This window comes from Dipodomys spectabilis, unplaced genomic scaffold (assembly GCF_019054845.1).
Source record: "Dipodomys spectabilis isolate Male_0828 unplaced genomic scaffold, ASM1905484v1 ptg000039l, whole genome shotgun sequence".
NCBI classification, from domain to species: Eukaryota; Metazoa; Chordata; class Mammalia; order Rodentia; family Heteromyidae; genus Dipodomys; species Dipodomys spectabilis.
Genome location: NW_024870716.1, coordinates 9,665,913 through 9,687,296, shown reverse-complemented (window position 1 = coordinate 9,687,296; position 21,384 = coordinate 9,665,913). Strand labels below are relative to the sequence as shown.

The 21,384-nt window shown below is 39.6% G+C and overlaps 1 protein-coding gene across 2 annotated transcripts in view; it reads right to left on the bottom strand.

Annotated features, from left to right (window-relative positions):
* Cpne8 (copine 8) overlaps positions 1–21,384 on the bottom strand; it is a 158,849-nt gene that overhangs the window by 51,098 nt on the left and 86,367 nt on the right. For both annotated transcript variants that reach the window (XM_042677716.1, XM_042677717.1), the window contains 5 exons: positions 19,952–20,056; positions 17,917–17,958; positions 10,032–10,107; positions 6,075–6,128; positions 2,922–2,983 (listed from right to left, as the gene is read on the bottom strand). In XM_042677716.1, coding sequence (XP_042533650.1) covers positions 2,922–2,983; positions 6,075–6,128; positions 10,032–10,107; positions 17,917–17,958; positions 19,952–20,056 — 339 coding nt within the window. The remainder of the gene's footprint in view (positions 1–2,921; positions 2,984–6,074; positions 6,129–10,031; positions 10,108–17,916; positions 17,959–19,951; positions 20,057–21,384) is intronic.

Genomic DNA, 21,384 nt, shown 5'->3' with positions numbered 1-21,384 from the left:
CTGTCTTTGCTCACATCATTTCTTTCATTTGTTTTCCTTCTTTTCTCTGGTGACATTGTATGGAGGGGTAAGTATTGGAAAAAAATTTGTCAATCATAATTAGGAAAAGGTTTACTGAGTTCTCTCCTCATCTCTTTCTGTCTCTGTCTGTCTGTCTGTCTTTCTTTCTCTCTCTGGAAATTCAGGGGTTGATGTTCAAGGATTTGCAGCTGGCCCTCTACCACTTAAGCCACGCCTCCAGCTCAGCTTTTTGCTATTTTTTTCTTTTGGAGATGGACTCTTGCAGACATTTTGGCCTATGCTGGCTTGAAACTGTGATCCTTCAGGTCTCGGCCTCCTGAGTAGCTGGGATTACAGGCATAAACTTAACTTTTCTTGATTGCTATTCATCATGAGGTTATTAAGCAAGTCAAATTCACAATATCAAATTCAATCAAAATAAAAAATGCCTCTCAGCATTTTCATAGAGTATAAATATAAAATAAAAGCAAACACTTAAGAAGTTGTGAATAGTTTACACTGTGAGATCATAATTCCCCCCCCCCCCCAATTTCAAGAGATACTCAGGTTACAAAGACTAGGCTAAAAAATGAGTGGGGGGAGGGGTGGAAAGACTTCCATATTGCCCACGATAGAGGAATTTATGATATATGACCCACACAAGATCTGTTAGGACTTAGTGCAATTTCAAAAAAAAGTTGCAGTGACTACTTAAAAAAATATTCCAGGCTGGGAGCCAACAGAGTAACAAGATCACTATTTCCTATTCATTTCTATTTTATGCGTTCATGACAAAGAACACCACCTTAATATTCTGAAGTTAGCATGTAAGCTTAAATCAAACCCACAAGCTACTCTGTCATTTCATGAATATTTGTTAAAGGCTAGGGGGAGACACAGGAGTGGAGGAGCAGAGTGAACAAACGCAGCAGTGGTAACTTACTAGACTGTGCTGACAGTGAACTATACAACTTCTGAGTGGGGACAGCAGGGAAAAACTTGCAGAGAGCAAGGGAAGAGGTGGCATTGTCCAGAAAGAAATGTAACCCCCTCCATACATCACTTTTATAATAACAATTTTAAATTTAAAAAAGTTAAAAAAAAAACGCTTTAAAAGTTGTATGTGTTAGCCAAGAGGCTGGTGGCTCACACTTGTAATCTTAGCTACTGTGGAGGCTGAGAGCTGAGGATTGTAGTTCAAAGCTAACCTTGGCAGGAAAAGTCAGTGAGACTCCTCTTTTTTTTTTTTTTTTTTGGCCAGTCCTGAGGCTTGAACTCTGGTCCTGGGCACTATCCCTGAACTCCTTTTGCTTAAGGTTAGCACTCTAACACTTAAGCAAAGCTCCATTTCCAGCTTTTTCTGTGATTAATTGGAAAGAAGCACCTCACAGACTTTCCCTGCTTGAGCTGGCTTCAAACTGGGATCTCATCCTCCTGAGTAGCTTAGGATTACAGGCATGAGTCACTGGCACCCAGTTAGTCCGTGAAACTCTTATCTCCAATAAATTACAAAAAAAGAAAAAGAAAAGCTGGAAGTACAGCTGTAGCTAAGTGGTAGGGCACCAGCCTTGACCAAAAAAGCTCAACAGAAGCTCCCAAATCCTGAGTTTAAAGCCCCAGGACCAATACGTGTGTGTGTGTGTGTGTGTGTGTGTGTGTGTGTGTGTGTGTGTGTGTGTGTGTGTGTGTGTGTGTGTGTGTGTGTGTGTGTGTGTGTGTGTGTGTGTGTGTGTGTGTGTGTGTGTGTGTGTGTGTGTGTGTGTGTGTGTGTGTGTGTGTGTGAAAGAGAGAGAGAAAGAGAGAGAAAGAAAAGAGAGATCAAGAGTGAGAGGCAAATGAAAATGTTCTCCTGGGTATAGTGATATCAGACTTTAATTTCAACACTGGGTAGGCAGATGAAGGAGGATCAAAAGTTTGAGGCTAGCTTGGCCTACACCGTGATATCCTGTACAGAGACTTTGTGTCAAAAGATAACGTGTCAAAGAAAGTGAAAAAATAAACAAAAACAAATGAGAAATAAAACTGAAAAAAGAAAAGGAAAGATTTTTCTCTTTGTTGGAAAAAAAATTCAGTATGTCCTCCAAATTAATAGCTAAGAGAAGTATTTTGTTGTTCTAGTTTTGGTGGCGATACTATGGCTTGAACTCAGGACCTGTGCGCTGTCCCTTAGCTTTTCTTCTCTACCACTTGAGCCACAGCCCTACTTTTGATTTTTTGGCAGTTAATTGGAGATAAGAATCTCCAGGGGGGAGTGGGAAGGTGGCTCAGTGTTAGAGCGCTTGGCTTGCATGCATGAGGCCCTGGGTTCGATTCCTCAGCACCACATAAGCAAAAAAAAAAAAGCTGGAAATGGCACTGTGGCTCAAGTGGTACAGCGCTAGCCTTGAGCTGAAGAGCTGAAGGACAGCGCCCAGGCCCAGAGTTCAGGCCCCACGACCGGACCCCCCACCCTCCAAAAAAAAAAAGAATCTCCAGGGGTTGGGAAGGTGGCTCAGTGTAGAGCACTTTGCTTTGCATGCATGACGCCCTGGGTTCGATTCCTCAGCACCATGTAAGCAGAAAAAAGCCAGAAGTGGTGCTATGGCTCAAGTGGCAGAGTGCTAGCCTTCAGCTGAAGAGCTCAGGGACAGCACCCAGGCCCAGCGTTCAAGCCTCATGACCAACACACACACATACAAAAAAAAGAATCTCCAGGACTTTCCTGTCTGGGACGGCATCAAATTTGATCATCCCATCGCAGACTCCTGAGTAGCTAGGATTAGAGGAATGAGCCACTAGCACACAGAAATAAGGAAAGTTTTATGCTTATATTTGACTCAAAAGAGAGTAAGTCAGCCATGAAAATGCACAAAATTGATTCTCAATTGCTTGGGAATCTTCTGTACACATTGCAGGAAATGTCGAAACAGAGAATGACTTACCCTCCCTTAATGTAGTCGAGGAATGAAACTTCTGTTTCTACCAAAAAAGAGAGTAAAGTTACCTAGAAAAGAGAGAAGGAATAATCCATCAGTAATGGCTGTAAACCCAAAGGGTCTTTTTCTTTCTTCCTTCTCTCTCTCTATTCTCTGTGTGTATGTCTGTACTCTTTCGCCTTCCCTCCTTCTCTATCCTCCTCTCCTTTTTTCCTTTCTTCCACCTTTCCTTTCTCCCTCCTACCTTTTCTCTTAGAATTCCTTCCTTCCTTCCTTCCTTTTCTTTCTTTCTTCCTTCCTTCCTTCCTTCCTTCTTTCCTTCCTTCCTTCCTTCCGTCCTTCCTTCCTATGACATATCTGGATCAATGTCACCCCCTTTGTCCCTTTTCCCTGTCCCACTCCCCCTTCTTCAATCAATTTCAACCTCTCCCACACAAATACACTCAGACTGTATTCATCTTTGTGCTTCAGTTTCCTCCGCCTTTCTTCCATCCCACAGGTTTCCAAACCAACAATCTGAATCCATTTTATTTTCCTGACTTCTTTTTTTTTTGATACCATTAGTGGGGCTTGAACTCAGGTACTAGACGCCATCGCTGAGCTTTGTTTGCTTAAAGCTAGTGCTCTGCCACTTGAGCCGCTGCTCCACTTCCAGTTTTGGGGGTTAATTGGAGATAGGAATCACACTGACTTTCCTGCCAGGGCTGGAAATCCTCAGATCTCAGCCTCCTGAGTAGCTAGGATGACAGAAGTGAGCCATCAGCTCTCTTATTTTTTTCAAGCGTGTGTTCATTGCACCAAAGAGCTTCACTTTGGTATTTAGATATACATATATTATGTTTTGCTCAGAACACTTAATCTTCTCTCTGGTCTCTTCTCTCATCACTCCCCAAACTGCTTTCATTGAGGTTCTCTGTCTATCTTCATCCATGGTTGCTTTGTATTATGAAATTATTCACCCTTCATCTTTCCAAAAGGGACTTTTTCTAACTATTAAAGAGAAAATAAAATTCCCAGTGCTTTTGGAAGTCCCTGAAGACATTATTATTTATTAAAATATGCCAAAGACTGTTCACTGCTAGTTCACTGACAATTACTAGGAAAATCTGCCCCCTCCCTAAAAAAAAAAAAAATTAGTTAACTGTGTTCTGTAGCCAGTTTATTTCCTTTGAAAAACACATGAACACCATCTGCAAGGAGACCACGTTACTTCCCATTTTAGATAAAAGGAAAGATGAGAGGCTGGCAGAAAGCCGACACAGTCAGTCAGCTGAGCCGTGGGAGAAACAAAAAAGGTACTTTTGTCATGGTTCTAAAAGAAGGCCATCTAATATTTTAAATGACTTCCATGATAAACAAAAAATACCTTCAACATGAAACGTGGAAAGTCCTTCCATTTTGCTTCTCACAAGGAGAATTAATCTTAGAAAAACAAAATTCAGTTCTAAAGATAGGTTGATCTTAGCCAAGTGCCCATGGCTCATGCCTGTAAACCTTGCTACTCAGAAAGCTGAGAGCTAGCCAATTAAGGTTCCCTGAGAGCAGCCTAGACAGAAAAGTCCGTGAAAATCCATCTCCAAAATAAGAAGGAAAAGCTGTGCTGGAGGCATAACGCAAGTGGTAGAACACCATCCAAGCCAGCACTTTGAGCAAGCATGAGGCTTTCAGTTCAAACCCTACTACCAACATAAAAAATATATATAGGATGATCTTGAATTTCCACACTTCACAGGCTCTTTTATCATCGTCACCTTATGTGCCACATTTTACAGCAAATGTACAAAGTTGTATTTTGTTGTTATTTGTGTGTGTGTGTGTGTGTGTGTGTGTGTGTGTGTGTGTGCATGCTTGGTGTTCTATCAACTTGAGCCATATCTCCAATCTGCCATTTGTTTCATAAAGTTTTCTGACCAGGCTGGGTTTGAACTGGAATCCTCCAGAACTCAGCTTCCTAAGTAGCTAAGATTATAGGTATGAGACATTGGTACATGGTCAGAGTTGGCAATTTTAATACACTATAAAGGAGCACAGTCCATTTCCTGTATTTAAGTGAAGCCTAACATAAGTGTAGTCTTCTGTTTTTTTTGTGTCTTAACTTTTTATTTTATTTCATCATTACTGGGGCTTGGACTCAAGGCCTGGGTTCTGTCCTCTCAAGGCTAATATGCTTGAGCCACAGTTCCACTTCCACCTATTTGCTGGTGGAGATTGGAGATAATTGGAGACAAGAGTCTCACAGACTTTCCTGCCTGGGCTGGCTTTGAACTGTGATTTTCAGATCTCAGCCTCGTTAGTGTCTAAGATTACTGGTCTAAGATACCCATATTTTGCAGTACAGTACTTCTAACTGGACTTAGCTGTCTCACATCTGCCTGATGAATGTGCATTGGCTTTCCGGAATGAACAATCCAAAACAAGACTTTAGCTTCCTTTGTGTTGAACTCCAGGAAATCAGGCTGGAAACCTGGCCACTGAACTTGTTCCCAAAAGGAATTCTCCATTGTGTTCGCTCCCTGGGAAGAATTACAGATCCTAACAATCAAAGCTCAAGTGAAACAAAGCTCAGTGTGTAAGTTGCTTTTAGTCTTTGCTTTAAAAATGTATTTATTTACTTATTTATTTTTGGTGCCAATATTAGGGCTTAAACTCAGGAATTCATGATCTTGCTTATTAGGTTGTTTTTAAGCCAAAATTGGAGCTCTACCACATGAGCTACAACTCTATTTCTAGATTCTCTTGCTGGTTCTGGTGATTAAAAAAAAAAAAATCTCTCCAATTTGTATGCTTGGGCTGCCTTTGGACTGAGATTCTCAGATCTCAGCCTCTTGATCAGCTAGGATTACAGGAGTGAGCCACCAGCACCCAGAAAAGTTGTATGTAATTTTTGTTCATTCATTTGAATCCTTAAAAAAGTAACATTTAGGGGCTGGGAAGGTGGCTCAGTGGTAGAGTGCTTTCCTTGCATGCATGAAGCCTTGGGTTGGATTCCTCAGCACCACATAAGCAAAAAAGAAAAAAGCTGTAAGTGGCACTCTGGCTCAAGGCGTAGAGCACTAGCCTTGAGCTGAAGGGCTGAGGGACAGCGCCCAGGACCAGAGTTCAGGCCCCACGACCGGACCCCCTCCCCCCCAAAAAAGAGTAACATTTAATTTCACTTACTGTTCCAGAATTAATATATTTTTTCTTTTTTCCTTTCTTTTTGGGATTCACCACCTGAAAGAGTAGACAATTAAAATGTTAGGATGTATACTGAAATTCAAAGTATGTTGTTAAACTTGTTGTGTTCACTTTGTATATACATACACATTTATGAGTTCCCCTGAGAAACTCTACAAAGTCATTTTCTCAGGCTTCACTGCCAAAATTACTAATGATGATCTTTAAAAAAGAACAAAAATATATATATATATATATATATCTTTTGCCAGGAGCTGGTACCACATGGCTGTAATCCTGCTAACTACTCGGGAGGCTGAGACTTGAGGATTGTAGTTCAAAGCCAGCCTGGGGGAAAAAAGTCTGTGAGGTTCTTATCTTCAATTTACCACTAAAATCTGGAAGTAGAGCTATGGCTCAAGTGATAGAGCACTAGGCTCGAACAATAAAAAAAAAAAAGGCTCATGGACAGTGCCCAGGATCTTAGTTGAAGCCCCAAGACTGTCTCAATACACACACACACACACACACACACACACACACACACACACATGCATATGTACATATATAAATATATATAATCTGTAATAGTCCTCCAAGTTGTTTTTATTTATTTATTTTTCTACCTATTGCATCTTGTACACTTAGGAAAGATATTTATTTTTGTTTTTTTTTGTTTTTTTGTTTTTTTTTTTTTGGTCCGGTTGTGGGGGCCTGAATTCTGGGCCTGGGCGCTGTTCCTCAGCTCTTCAGCTCAAGGCTAGTGCCCTACCACTTAAGCCACAGTGCCACTTCTGGCTTTTTTCTTTTTGCTTATGTGGTGCTGAGGAATCGAACCCAGGGCCTCAGGGATGCAAGGCAAGAGGTCTACCACTGAGCCAACTTCCCAGCCCCAGGAAAGATATTTAATATCCTAAGTCCTTAAGAATATTGATTACTTTGTACAAAAATATGGTTTGCCAGGCACTGGAGGTTCACGTCTGTAATCCTAACTACTCTGAAGGTTAAGATATGAGGATTGCAGTTTGAAGCCAGTCTGGGTAGAAAAGTCAATGAGACTCTTATCTCCAATTAACCCCCCCAAAAGGCAGAAGTGAAGCTGTGGCCCAAGTGGTAGAGCACTTTCCTTGAGCAAAAAAAAAAAAAAGTCAAAGATAATACCCAGGCCCAGAGTTCAAGTTTCAGGATGGGCAGGAAAAAGGCCAAATAAGAGAAATTAAAAAAAAAAAAAAAAAAAACCTATGGTTTGCAGCCAGGCATGTTATAGTATAGCCCTGTAATCCCAGCACTCGGGAAGATCAAAAGATCAAGGCCAAGCCACATAATGGTGGCTCGTGCCTGTAAAGCTAGAAATCTGAGGATCAAAGTTTGAAGCTGTGCCAGGCAGGAAACTGAGATTCTTATCTCCGATTAGCCACCAAAAAGCCTGAAGTGGTAGAGACTCGAGCAAAAGAGCTCAGGGATAGAGCCTAGGCCCTGAGTTCAATCACCAGTACTGGCACACACCACACACACACACAAAAAAAGAAGAAGAAATACAAAATAAAATCCTCAAAATTTCTGAAGAACATCTATCTGAGCAGTACAGAGCAAATCAGGAATGACACAAACTAAATCAAACTTTTAAAAATAAGTTAAAAATAAAAAAAACACACACACTAACAAGTTTTTCCCAAAAACCAAACATTGCCTTTGCATTCTGATAGGATTCTTGCTAGCAAAATCATCCAGCCTGTCATTCAATGGGTTGTTTAGAGAAGAATGCTTTTGTCCTGGATTTCTGGAATAAGTTTTCAGTAGGATTTTCATAAGCATTTTTTTCAAACAGTTGTCAACGCCATTGACTACTGGGAAATAGTAACTTATTAATGTCATAAGGGAATTATCTGAGATTCAGTGACTTTCTGATTAAGTTATATGAGGAATCTGCCCAACTAATCACATTAGACCAGACTCAATCAAAGAAGCACTCAATAAAAATGGTAAGTGAATTACACAACATAAACTGTCATAGCACTTGATCTTTATAAATATCACTAGAAACAGAATAGGAAAGCACTTTGGCAGAGTAATAACCCCAGAACACTCCACCATAAAGGCAACAAGAACACGATGGGGGAAAAATCAAAATGAAAAATTTTCAAGAATCTAGAAGAACTCCAAGGCTTGCACCAGTCACCAATTGCATTAATTCAGGGGTAGGATGAAAAACAAAACAAAACAAAACACAAAACCCCAAAGTAACTGTAACAGAAACCAAAAGTCTGAATTTCAGTGTGTGGCATTTGGAGTCGCTGTATGCAGTGAACCAGACTCACAGCACCTGTGTGGAACAGAAATCTAAAAGCCACAGAAGTGGACAGCCGGGGTATAGAGTTGTTCAAAGGTGTCATGTTCAGAGAATTATCATTAGTCATCTTGTCTGAAAGGTCTCTGCAAAGCTCCACTAATGGGGCTGGACTTGATTTGACATGATTCAAAGCTTGCTCAATGAGGAAATCTCACCTCCAGGCATGTATTAGAAACAAGGCAGTGGAATTACTGAACAGCTTCTCTGCCAGAATACAAGTGAATACAAGTTTGGCAAGTAAAGGGCTTATGCAGAATCAAAGAGGGAGATCTCAGTGTGAAATGTCTTTAGAGTGATGTGTGTGTGTGTGTGTGTGTGTGTGTGTGTGTGTGTGTGTGTGTGTGTGTGTGTGTGTGTGTGTGTGTGTGTGACAGGGCTTGAACTCAGAGCCTACGCACTTGTCCCTTAGTGTTGTAGCTCAAGGATGGCATTCCACCACTTGAGCCACAGCTCCACTTCTGGGTTTTAGATGGTTAATTGGTGAGGAGAGTCTCATTGCTTTTTCTGCCCCACCTGACTTCAAACCTCAGTCCTCAAAACTCAGCCTCTTGAGTAGATTACATGTCTGAACTACTAGTGCTCAGCCAATAAGTATAGTTTGGAGAACAAACTAAAGCTACACTAAACATGTCTTATATTGTTATCTCTCCCAAACCGGATTTAAATTTACATAACCAGAAGGGACACAGAACTTAATTTACAGCAACTTAAGATTTAAATATTGACAGAGAATATTAATAAACATTCTAATAAAAATAAATGAATGAATGAGGTCTGAGCGGGCTAAAAACAGTCCAACCAAGTAAGAATGTTGTAGAGGAGATTCCTCCACTCTCACAATAGGCCAACTTGAGTGTCACTTACAGCAAAGAGTTAAAATCATTGATAAAATACTGAAATGTGCTAGCCAGAGGCCTGGACCTCACACCTGTAGTCCTAGTTACTCAGGAGACATAGGGCACCAAGATCGGAAGACAGCCTGAGTAGAATAGTCCTGGAGACTCTATCTCCAATTAATCATCAAGATGCTGTGGTTCAAGAAGCATGGTTCAAATGGTAGAGCTCCAAGGCCCTGAGTTCAAACCCTAGTAGTGGCATGAAAAAAAACCACAACTTTTTGAGATGTTCTTATTTGCCATCACCCCACCCTACATTAAGTAAAACAATGACAACAAAAAACAGAGAATGTACAGACATGAAAACTCAAGGATTAACACTGTTAAAACATCTCCTATGCTAACCACAGATGGGGTGGTTCACTGGCAAGAGATTGGAAATAGAAATGACTCCAGTATGTTTGCTTTAAATATAGGTTTATTTATTAACTGCATCTTACCCTGCATTCCTTCAGACTAAAAACAATATCCCAAACTATACAGACCATAATAGTGGAAAGGAAATAAAATTTAATCTAGGAAACAAGTCAGTTCAATAAATTCTCACACACACACACACACACACACACACACACACACACACACACGCCCGCGCGCTTGCGCACGCACGCACAAAGTTGACCTTTTTCAATTATCCTTTGCAGATCCCATGCCTTTAAAATGCAAGTATACATAGATCAAAAGGAAATAGTACGAAAGTAAGTTGTAACTTACCTCATATACATTGAATTGTGACTGGCCTCTAGAAAGTTCCCTATAGCTTGTTGTAAACTCCCCAATGAAATCATGACTAAAATTAAAAGGAAAAAATATATAACATTAACCTTCATAAGTTTGCAATTATTTTAAATCATCTTAGCAGGGTAGTCCAATCATTAGAAGAAACACCTGCTTATCTTTCTTTAGAAAGGTAACTTAACTTATAAAACATTTTAAGAGACTGATAGATAATTTTATTCTTCTTAATCTAATATTATCCAACAGCAGCCAATCTGTTTCGTTAACATTCAAATACTTAAATTATTCCATCAAATTTTAATATTTCAAACATGTACATGACTTTAATGACCCCGATCTCCAAACATGCATGAAGTTTAATGCACCCTACTGAGAAATTAATTCTAAATGGTAGCTTTTGTGAAATAAAACTTAGGAGGAAGTAGACATAGATTATAAGAGCTAAGGCAGTACATAAACACAATATTGAAATACATGGCATCTATAAATGAAGGTGGGAAAGCAAAGCTCACTGCCAACTATTGAATAAGAGGGAACAGTGAGGAAAGGGAAAGTTAGAGTAAGAGAGGAAAGGATCAATCTGATTAAAATGCTGTATTTGCATAAGTATAAACCTTTTGAATAATTAGCATACAGTCAAAACTAATGAATGAATGACACAAGGAGAGGAGAAGGCAAACCTTGAAAAAGGGTGAATGTATAAACCACAAAAATACTTTTATAATGCTGGGGCAGATGGCTCATGCCTATAATCCTAAATACCCAGGAGGTTGAGATCTGAGTATCACATCAAAGCCAGCCCCGACAGGAAAGTCTGTGAGACTCTTATCTCCAATTCACCACCAAAAGAGACTAAAGTAGAGCAAGTGGTTCAAGTGGTAGAGAGCTAGCTTTAAGCCAAAAACTCAGGGACAGCACTTAGGCCATGAGTTCAAGCCCCAGGACCAGTTACAAAGAAAAAAAATCTCTATCAAACTTTATACTTACTATATAAAAGTACAAAATTTACTTTATATACATGTGTGACAATGGAACAATGAGCCATCTTGAGATTGGTTTGGGAAGTAGGGAGAATGAAAGAGCGCACTAACAGGGTGGGTGTAACCTAAATACATTGTATGCATACATGGACATGTCAAAACAGAGGTCCTTCCCCTTGTATGACTAATGATGCTAAAATGCAGAGGTGGCTCACACCTGTAATCCTAGCTACTCAAGAGGCTGAGATCTGAGGATCAGGGTTCAAGGCCAGCCTGGGCAGTAAAGTCCTTGAGACTTAGCTTGACAATTAACCAGAAAAATGCTGAGAGGGGAGTTGTGGCTTAAGTGCTAACCTTGAGCAAAAAAAGTTCAGGGACAGCACCGAGGTCCCAAGTTTACGTCCCAGGACTGGCACCATTAAAAATATAAGATGGGGGGAAATTAAAAAAAAATAAATATAAGGGATGTCACAGCGGTTGCGGATATCATAGAACTTAAGGGTGACTCATTTGTTATTCAAATTCAAGCTGTTCATCATCATGGAACAAATATTCCTGTAAATCTTCATCCTGGTACAATCTCCTAAACAGACTGGTGACAGTGACAAACAGTAATCATGCTGTTTTACCAATCAAAATACAATATTCTAAAGATTAAATGTGGATGGAAAGCAATTAGGTAATATTAACTTAGTAGCTTTTTGCACTAAGAAATTAAAAAGGAAATCATTTGAACTTCAGCTCATTTAGATACCCAGCCCTGCCCCCCCTCCCCAGATCTTTTGTGTCTAAAAGATCCTTGGTATGTGCCCAGTGGCTCACTCTTTTAATCCAAGCTATCCAGTAGGCAAAGATCTGAAGATCATGATTCAAAGCTAGCCTTGGCAGGAAAGTCCAGGAGACTCTTATCTCCAAAAACCTACTCCAAAAAAGCCAGAAGTCTGTGGCTCAAGTGATACAGTGCTAGCCTTGAGCAAAAGAAGATCAGGGAGTTCAAGTCCAAGGACTGGCATAATTTAAAAAAAAGATGTGCCAGTGGTTCATGCCTATAATCTTTTCTACTCAGGAGTCTGCAATTTGAGGATTATGGTTCAAAGCCAGCCTTGGCAAGAAAATCTGTGAGACTCTTATCTCCAATTAACCAGCAAAAAGCCAGAAGTAGACCTGTGGCTCAAGTGGTAAGAGTGTCAACCTTAAATGAAATAACCAAGTGAAACTGGGAGGCCCTGAGCTCAAACCCAGTACTGGTACACTTGTGCATGCATGCATACACACGTGCATGACATGAGTGCACACATGCACGTGTGCACACATGCACGTGCATGCACACACGCGCGCGCATACACACACACACACACACACACACACACACACACACGTATAAAATGTTATTCAGGGAGTCCCCTCAGTCCTTATCCACCAACAGAGACATATTCCGGTCATCTAGATCAAATGTTTTCAAAGAAATAAATGAAACCAGCCTTCAAACATATATTTACAAAAGCTGCATTTTCCTAGATAGTAACCATATGCTTTATGTCATAGCTTTTTGTGTTTTTTTTTCTTTTGTGCTGATTCTGGGGCTTGAACTCAGAACCAGGGGACTGTCCTTTTACTCTTTTGCTCAAAGCTGTTGCTCTACCACTTGAGCCACACCTTTAATCCAATCCTTAACTCTAAAACTCTTCCTTAGGCCTACAAGTTTAATTCATTTAATTCTCCTTGAGCAGTCACATAGAATTGCTGTAAAAAGATCCTTTATATAGAATCTACTCCATTTACATCTCTCATTTATATTCCAAGTAAACATCTCCACCCTCCACTAAGCTACATAACCTTTCTACTCAACAAGATGCATGGGGGGGGAGGGAGGGAACGATTGATTGAGAGAGAGGGGAACCAATCACAAGCCTCCTTGAACTGCATGTCTATCCCTCAACCAATCACACCTGGAGCATGCCCTGAGGGGGTGGAGACAAGGGCCCTATATATAGCGGGACCCTGGGGGGAGAGGGGAGATCCTTGCATAGGATTGCTTTTTGCTTTCAAATAAACCTTCTCTGTCTGCTTTAAACACTTGTCTGCCCTTTTAATTCTTCAATCAGTGGAGAACATAAGCATCCTAGATGGCATCATATGTAAAACATATAATGTATTTCAAATATTCTGCTTATGAAAGAGGAAAATATCTCATTAATAATTGTGCTATTAGTCATGTTGAGAAAGCAATGCTGCAGATATATCAATTTCAGTAAGGAGTATTATTAAAGTTAGTTTCATCTGATTGTATTAACTTTTTAATGTAGCCACCTGAGAGGTGACTCATGCTATAATTACTATTTGGTGGTGCTGAATAAAATGCTCTAAATTTTTCACTTAGCATTTTATGATAAATGATAAAGCATTCCCAGAGAGAGATTAAAAGAAGTACAGTATTTCTTTTGATGGCAGTTCCACAATTAATTTTGAACATTTACATTGTTATATTATAAAAAACCGAGTTGAGCATTTTTAGCATGAGCCTTCTTTTTCAGGCTTCCAAGAAGAATCAAAGGATAATTTATTATTACTATTATTATTATTATTAGTTTGTGCTAGTCCTCGGGCTTGGACTCCGGGACCTGAGTGCTGTCATTTAACTTTTTGCTCAAGGCTACCACTTGAATCACAGCTCTACTTCCAGTTTTTGTTTTTGTTTTTTTTCTGGTTAATTGGAGATAAAAAGTCTCAGGGACTCGCCTAGCCAGTCTGGCTTTGAACCATGATCTTCATATCTCAGTCTCCTGAGTATCTAAAATTATAGGAGCGTGCTACTGACACTCAATTCAGAGACTAGGCCTTTAAAACTGAAATTAGTAGATAAAAGTTACAGGAATATTTCTAAATGTATTAACACAGATAATCAAACTTGCTTCCAAAACTTTGTACCCTGTTAATATCCTTCTAAAACATAAAAATATCTACTTAAGTTCCCTCAGCAACATTGAAAAATATAGAGTATCTGCTAGTTTGGTTTAAAAAGATATTTGATTCAATGTTATTTATTACATATAAAGCTCTGTTTTATAAATTCTTTTTGTTAATATAAACTGGATTTTCCCCATATTTATCATTAATGGTCCCCATATTTACAATTAGTGGTTATTTTATTTTTTGGTCACTTAGTCTTTTCCTTCTTGTAATTGTGTATGGGAATTTTCTTATTACATGAGGCTCTTTACAAGCAAACAAATCTTATTTTAATACATACATTGGGATTTATTTCCCAATGACCTTTTTCTCACTTAGGGTTGATGCTCTACCACTTGAGCCACAGCTCCACTTCTTGTATTTTTTCTGGTTAGTGGGAGATAGGAGTCTTATAGACTTGACTACCCAGGATAGCGTTGAACCTCAATCAGCAATTTCAGACTCCTAAGTAGCTAGGTTTACAGGTGTGAGTTCCCAGTACCTGGCAAAGCATTTTATTAAATATCTAGGACACTCAGAGTTAGCTTCAAACAAAGAGCAGGCTAATTTTAGCCCTCTTAATATAAATGAAATAAATATTAAAACTGACAAATGATTGAATCTCTTTAATGAGAATTAAATTACAAGTGAATTTTTAAGCACTGGACTAAGAATCATGTGGATACTTGGACATCAAGAGGTGTAACTTGATAAAAACATCAAAATACATTTGCAAATAATAGCTTCAGTGGTTACAAAAAAGGAAACGGTATGATGTGTACAGCACTGCCCGAGTAAGTGAAGGCTGCTCCTACTTACCATATTAAATACACTATTTAAAATGACTGTGTTTTGTAAAACACAGAGTGGTAACAATGACAGTTTCACACTCATGCAACAGCTTTTCCAAACTGGACTCTGATGACCGGCAGTTTGCTGGCTCAGGCCATTGACTATCAGGCCACATTATAGCCACAAGGACAGCTGTGCAATTACTGCTCCTGGAATTTGAAATCATGCCACCAATTCTGTCCAAGCAACTTCCAGCCATTGAAGCTCTTCACACACAGCACAGGCTCCAAAGGCACACAAGTCAGCTTCCTGGCCATTGTGAAAATGAGGCTTCAATATTCTTCTTCCACGGCCCTTAAACACAGGGCAAAAATTCTGGAAAAGCTTTGGGTCAAGTGGTTTAACTTGTTCAAAATGAAGCCTGTTTAAAATGATGATTCATGTCAAGGTCAAGTGCCATTTCCATGGCCCCAGGCAACAGGATGGTATGGAAACAAAGTGATGACGGTATTGTCTTCCATTCTAGATTAGCTTTAATTACCAAATTTAATGTCAACTGGGCTCTTGGCCCACAGTATTCCAGTACTTTTGTACACTTCCTAGATTCCCAAGGGCTTCCTCAGAATATTAATTTGAAGTTCACAAATTGTCAACTTGAGATTTTTAACTTGAATTTTCAAGTTGGAAACATCTGTCAAAAATCTACAAGATCACACGACTACCTAAGTTTCTCCAACTGTAGCTGCCATTATGCCGTATATCCAAGGAACCCAGCCGGCAAGAACAAAAGGTGACAGTAAGCAAGAACACTGGTCAGCACTTTCCTTTTTTTAAGCCAGGTGATGTGGTTCAGGCCTGTCATCCTAGCTACTCGGAAGGCTGAGATCTAAGGATTGCAATTTGAAGCCAACCCTGGCAAGAAAATCCATGAGACCTTGATTTCCAATTAACCACCAAAAAGTCAGAAGTAGATCTGTGGCTCCAATGAGCGGGCATCAGCCTTGAGTGAAAAAGGTTTTTAAGGCCAAGCCTTGAGTTCAAGCCCCAGTACAGGCAGCAAGTACACACACATGTGCGCGTGCGCGCACACACACACACACACACACACACACATTGACCAATTACATAAAGTATGTATTATTAAATAATCGAATCACATTAGATAATTACTAATTAAATTAAGTTTAATTTTTCCCATTCTCAATTAGCTCTGAATGCCAAATTCAAGTAATTAATAGTAATGGTCTATTAAATAATTATCTCAAACAAAACCACACATTAGATGTGACATACACTTACAATGTTTCCTTGGACCTGCCTACTTTAATTTTTTAACTTACATAGCCCCTTCGGATTGGAATCAGAGACTATTTTATTGGTTTCCTACAGTTAAACTGCTATCCAAAGATACGAGGCCAGGTTTCCCCAGAATGTGCACATAGTGGTGGCTGTAAACGTTTGTTAAATGCAGACAAAAACATCGCAGCTGATGTAGAATTCTTTACAACACAATATATGGTTGTAATCCAAGCCAACTACCTGGTTATGGACACGGTGAGGTTGAGCTGCACTGCACCTTAAGCATTAACATTCATGGCAGAGTTCCCAGTGCAGCATTGCAGTACTCCTTGTTAATATGGAGTCTGCTGTGACTACAGATTTCACACACGGGACAAAAGTGCAAGATTTCTCCTTAATAATTTTTATATGGACTCTGTATTAAAATAGTCCCATTCTATATGCACAGGATTATAGACAATACATTATTATCTGAGTTTCACTTTTCTTTCCTTTTGTTTTTGTGCTCCTACTGGGTCTTGAACTCACTGTTGTTTGGCTTTTTCATTCAAGACTAGTGCTTTACCACTTAACCACACCTTTACTTCTGGCTTTGTGTAACTTAATCATGGATTTTCCTGATCCTCAGATCTCAGCCTCCTGAGTATCTGCTACTCTGGTATATTTTTGTACCTTGATGATATTGCTAAAAAAACATGGGATTATCATTTTATTTCATCCAACAATGCTAGTCTATATATACTGTTGAAATAATTTTTTAAAATCCACTAAGGAAAAAAATCTTTTCTAGTAGGTATCAACACTTCTAGATCTAAAGATAGAACCTAAAATGATCAACATATCGAATTTCAGTCACAGAGAGATGGCAGGAGGAATATAATGAATAAGAAATCGAATCTTGCTCACGACACTGAGCCATGAAAATATAACAGATGTTTGATCTTCCTTACTCTGATTTGAGGAAAGGCTATTTACCTTGGGAAATTCTATCTGATAAACAAAATTCCATATGAAAATTTATTAATCATGTTCTTATATGCCATATATCCACGGACTAGACATCACCTTTATAACAATTTGTATAACAATTTCCATTCCCTAGATGCCATTCTAGAGTTTTCTCTTGCTGTTTGTTGGTCAGGTGTCTTTCTCTTTTGCTCTCTTTACGTGTGACTGGCAGTATGGTGCTTAGCTGTGTTCCCTTGAAAGGCCCAAGTTATAAAGATCACAGGAAACTTCAGAGATAAAGAGATAGAGAAATCTGAGACTCATTTGTCTATAGCACAGAGTAAGTTAAACAGTGAGAAAGAGCAGATGAAAATGCCTACTAAGTCTCAGTAAAGGAAGAAAACCTCTCATCACTGAGTGAAGAAAATATATTCACTAAAAATCTTAGTAAAGTTCTGGTTAACATTTGAAATTCCAGACAAATATATAAACTAATAAAAATGGCGGTCATGTCACAATGCTGGTGACTTCCTCCTCTTCCTCCTCCTCCTCCTTTTTTTCTTCTTCTTCCTCCTCCTCCTCTTCTTCCTTCTTTCTGCCTTCTTCCTCCTCTTTGTGTTCTTTTCTTTTTCCTTTCTTCCTCTTCTGCCTTCTTTCTTCTTCCTCCTCTTCCTCCCCATCCTCCTCCTTCTACTTCCTCTACCTCCTTACTTCTTCTTTGTCTTTTCTTCTTCATTTCTTCTTCTTCTTCTTCTCCTTTTCTTCTTCCTCTCCTCCCCCTCCCTCTTCTCCTTCTTCCTCTCCTCCCCCTCTCCCCTTTCTTCCTCCTCTTCCTCCTCCTCCTCCTCCTCATCATCATTATTAGACAAGAATGGAAGAAGAGAATGTCTTACCTCCCATCTCGGTCCCAGTCATACACCTCTATTTTGATTGTTCTGTCCATGGGGGAAAAATAATCACATTAATGTCACTTATTTAAAAAAATCACCACAATATGATCATTATTTTAAGATAAGCAGTAGTCTTGGCTAAAAGAATATATGCTTGAAGGTTCGGCAAAGTAATTGAAATTGACTTAGCTCATGGCAGTCATAATTGTAGTTCACATTATATCTTAAAATCAGTGTCTAGAGCCCATAAGGAGTCTTAACATGGAGGAGAGAATATAGGAGTGGGCACAGTTCTCCAGTGGGACACAGAGAAGGATTCTGGGGATCAGAGCTCCTCAGGAGGAGGAAGAGAAGTTGGGGTGCAGCTATGAGTGGTCGGCACCACCTTCACCATTATTGAGGATCTCTGACTTGGAACTGAGTTTCTGACACTTCACGAATCATAACCACAGGGACAACTGAACAAAGCATGGGTTTGGGGATCTTGTTCTTGGAGAGTCTGCTTTAGTAAGTCATGCAGGATGCCTGGGAATCTGAATTTCCTCAAGGCTATCAGGTGATACTGCTAATCAGAAAACATGCTAAGAACTACTTTCTAGTGGGTACCAATGGCTCATACCTGTAATCCAAGCTACTCAGGAGGCTGAGATCTGAGGATCCTGGCTAGTAGCCAACCCCAAGCAGACACATTCCAAGACTCTTGTCTCCAATAAACCAGTAAAAAGCCAAAAGTGGTGGTGTGGCTCAAGAGGTAGAATGCCAGCCTTGAGGGAAAAAGCTGAGCAAGAATTCAAGGCCTTGAGTTCAAACCTCAGTATGAGCACCACACATGCAAAAAGGACCACTTTCTTAGAATTGGGCTATAATGGTTCTTCTTGGGGTGCTGTTATGATAGTGTGTGTCTGTAATCACAGCATCAGGAGGCTGAGATGGGCAGATTTAGGGTTTTAGACCAGGAAATGGAGCTGTGGCTCAAGTGGAAGAGCACTAGCCTCGAGCAAAAAAGCTCAAGGACATCACCTAGGTCCTCAGTTCAAGCCCCACAACTGGCACTAAAATAAAAAATAAAATAAAACAAAGTAAAAAAGAATTGCAGGCCAACCTGAGCTACAGGGTCAGATCTTATCTCAGCAAAAACAAAATAAAAATGAATAAATGAATCTGAAGTGACAGAGGCATTGGTATTTTCTTTTTAGTTAAGTGCTTTTATTAGTTTTTGAGGAGGGTTTTATATTATAAGCCTCCAATAAGTTTTCCTAAGGGGGAGGATACACTTTGGTATTAAGAAAGCCGTAAGTGTGTTGTGTGACCACCTCACTCAACTGTTTGTTAAAACAGTGCTACATCCATGGACGGTAAAGAATCATCAGGCTTCAGAAACCATTTGGGAGAATATGCCAGAAAGCCTTGAGGCTATAAGAATTCCAGAATGACCTCTGAACAATAAATTCAAATGGGAATTAACATTCAACTAATGGAAGGCACCAGTTCACTTGTAGGAAAATCAGTCCATTTTGGCAAACTGTAATTATTCCAAATCATCTCTAGTTCCTGGTTCATCGTGGATAAAAAGCATGTTATTTGAAAAATTGTGGAATGAATATAGCTTTTGTAAGCACACATTTACTTAGCTTAGGGAGTCACTGGTTCATCCCTGTCATCCTAGCTATTCAGAAGGCTGAGATCCAGAGGATTTCAGGTTGAAGTTGGCGTGGGGCAGAAAGGTCCATAAGACTCCATTTCCAAAATAAACAGCAAAAAGCTTGGCTGAAGGCATGACTCAAATGGTAGGGCAACCAGCAAAAGCAAGCTGTACAAATGGGAGATTTTGAGTTCAAACCCAAGGGAAGGGAAAGGAAAAAGAAAAAGAGGAAAGAGAGGTGAAGGGAAAGGAGGGAAGAGGAAAGGAAGGTAGAGGAGAGGAGGGAAAAGGAGAAAAAGGAAGGAAAGGGAAGGGAAGGAAAGGGGAGGCCTTTCTATCTTAGATTATTAGATCTACACTAAACAAAATCATCAGCAATGCTCTCTAGGATTTTACCTGTCATAATCCCCATTACACAATGCTCTGACGGAGATCTTGAATGCTTGCCATACAGGATTTAGAGTGTTTTTGACAACTTCTGTTTTATGACAAATTGTAAAGCTGTTAAAAAAAAAGTTTCCTATTAATTCCATGATTTTATTATAGTATCTTATCTGAAAAATCATTCATCTTGGGCTGGGAAGGTGGCTCAGTGGTAGAGTGCTTGCCTCACATGCATGAGGACTTGGATTCAATTCCTCAGCACCACATAAACAGAAAAAAGCTGGATGTGGCGCTGTGGCTCAAGTGGTAGAGCGCTAGCCTTGAGCTAAAGAGCTGAGGGACAGTGCCCAGGCCCAGAGTTCAGCCCCTACAACCGACAAAAAAAAGAAAGAAAGGAAGGAAGGAAGGAAGGAAGGAAGGAAGGAAGGAAGGAAGGAAGGAAGGAAGGAAGGAAGGAAGGAAGGAAGGAAGGAAGGAAGGAAGGAAGGAAGGAAGGAAGGAAGGGAAAGAAAGAAAGAAAGAAAGAAAGAAAGAAAGAAAGAAAGAAAGAAAGAAAGAAAGAAAGAAAGAAAGAAAGAAAGAAAGAAAGAAATCATTCATCTCACTGAGTGTTCAACTGAATGCTCATGCCTATAATTTTAGCTACTCAGATGGTTGAGATCTGAGAATCAAGGTTAAAAGCCAGCCTAGGCAGGTATATACTGGTACTGGGGCTTGAACCCAGATAGTTTTTTCATTCAGGCTAGCGCTCTACTACTTGAGCCATACCTCCATTTCCAGCTTTTTAGGAATCTCATGGACTTTCCTGTGTATGCTAGCTTTGAACATTTATCATCAGATCTCAGCCTCCTAAGTACCTAGGATTACAATTATAAGTCACTGGCACTCAACCATAAGCCATACATTTTTACACATGACTTAGCCATACATTTTTACTACATGAACCTCTCACAAATGTGGGCAGGATAAAATGGAGCAAAATAAACATCTGATCATTTAAGAAAGCATTTAAAACCAGGTTCCCATGGCTCATCTTTGTAATGCTAGCTACTCAGGAGGCTGAGATCTGAGGATCATGTTTTGAAGCCAACCTGGCCAGGAAAGTCCAAGAGACTTCTCACCTCTAATAAACTACTCAGAAAAAGCAAAAGCTGTGGCTTGGGAATAGAGGGCTTATTAGCCTTGAGCAAAATGAAGTTCAGTGACAGCATCCATGTCCTGAGTTCAAGCCCCCAGGACTGGCACAAAAAAAAAAAAAGTAAAGCATTTAAGTGTTCAGTTGAAAAAAAAAACACAAGTGTCAGTATCACTATTTCAAATTTCTATAATACATCATTCTTCCATAGTACTGAAGAAGATAGTTTCATGATTTTATTAAAAGGAAACATAAAGTGTTCCAGGAAACTGAAAATTACCTTAAATATCAAACATGTCTTAAAATGCTT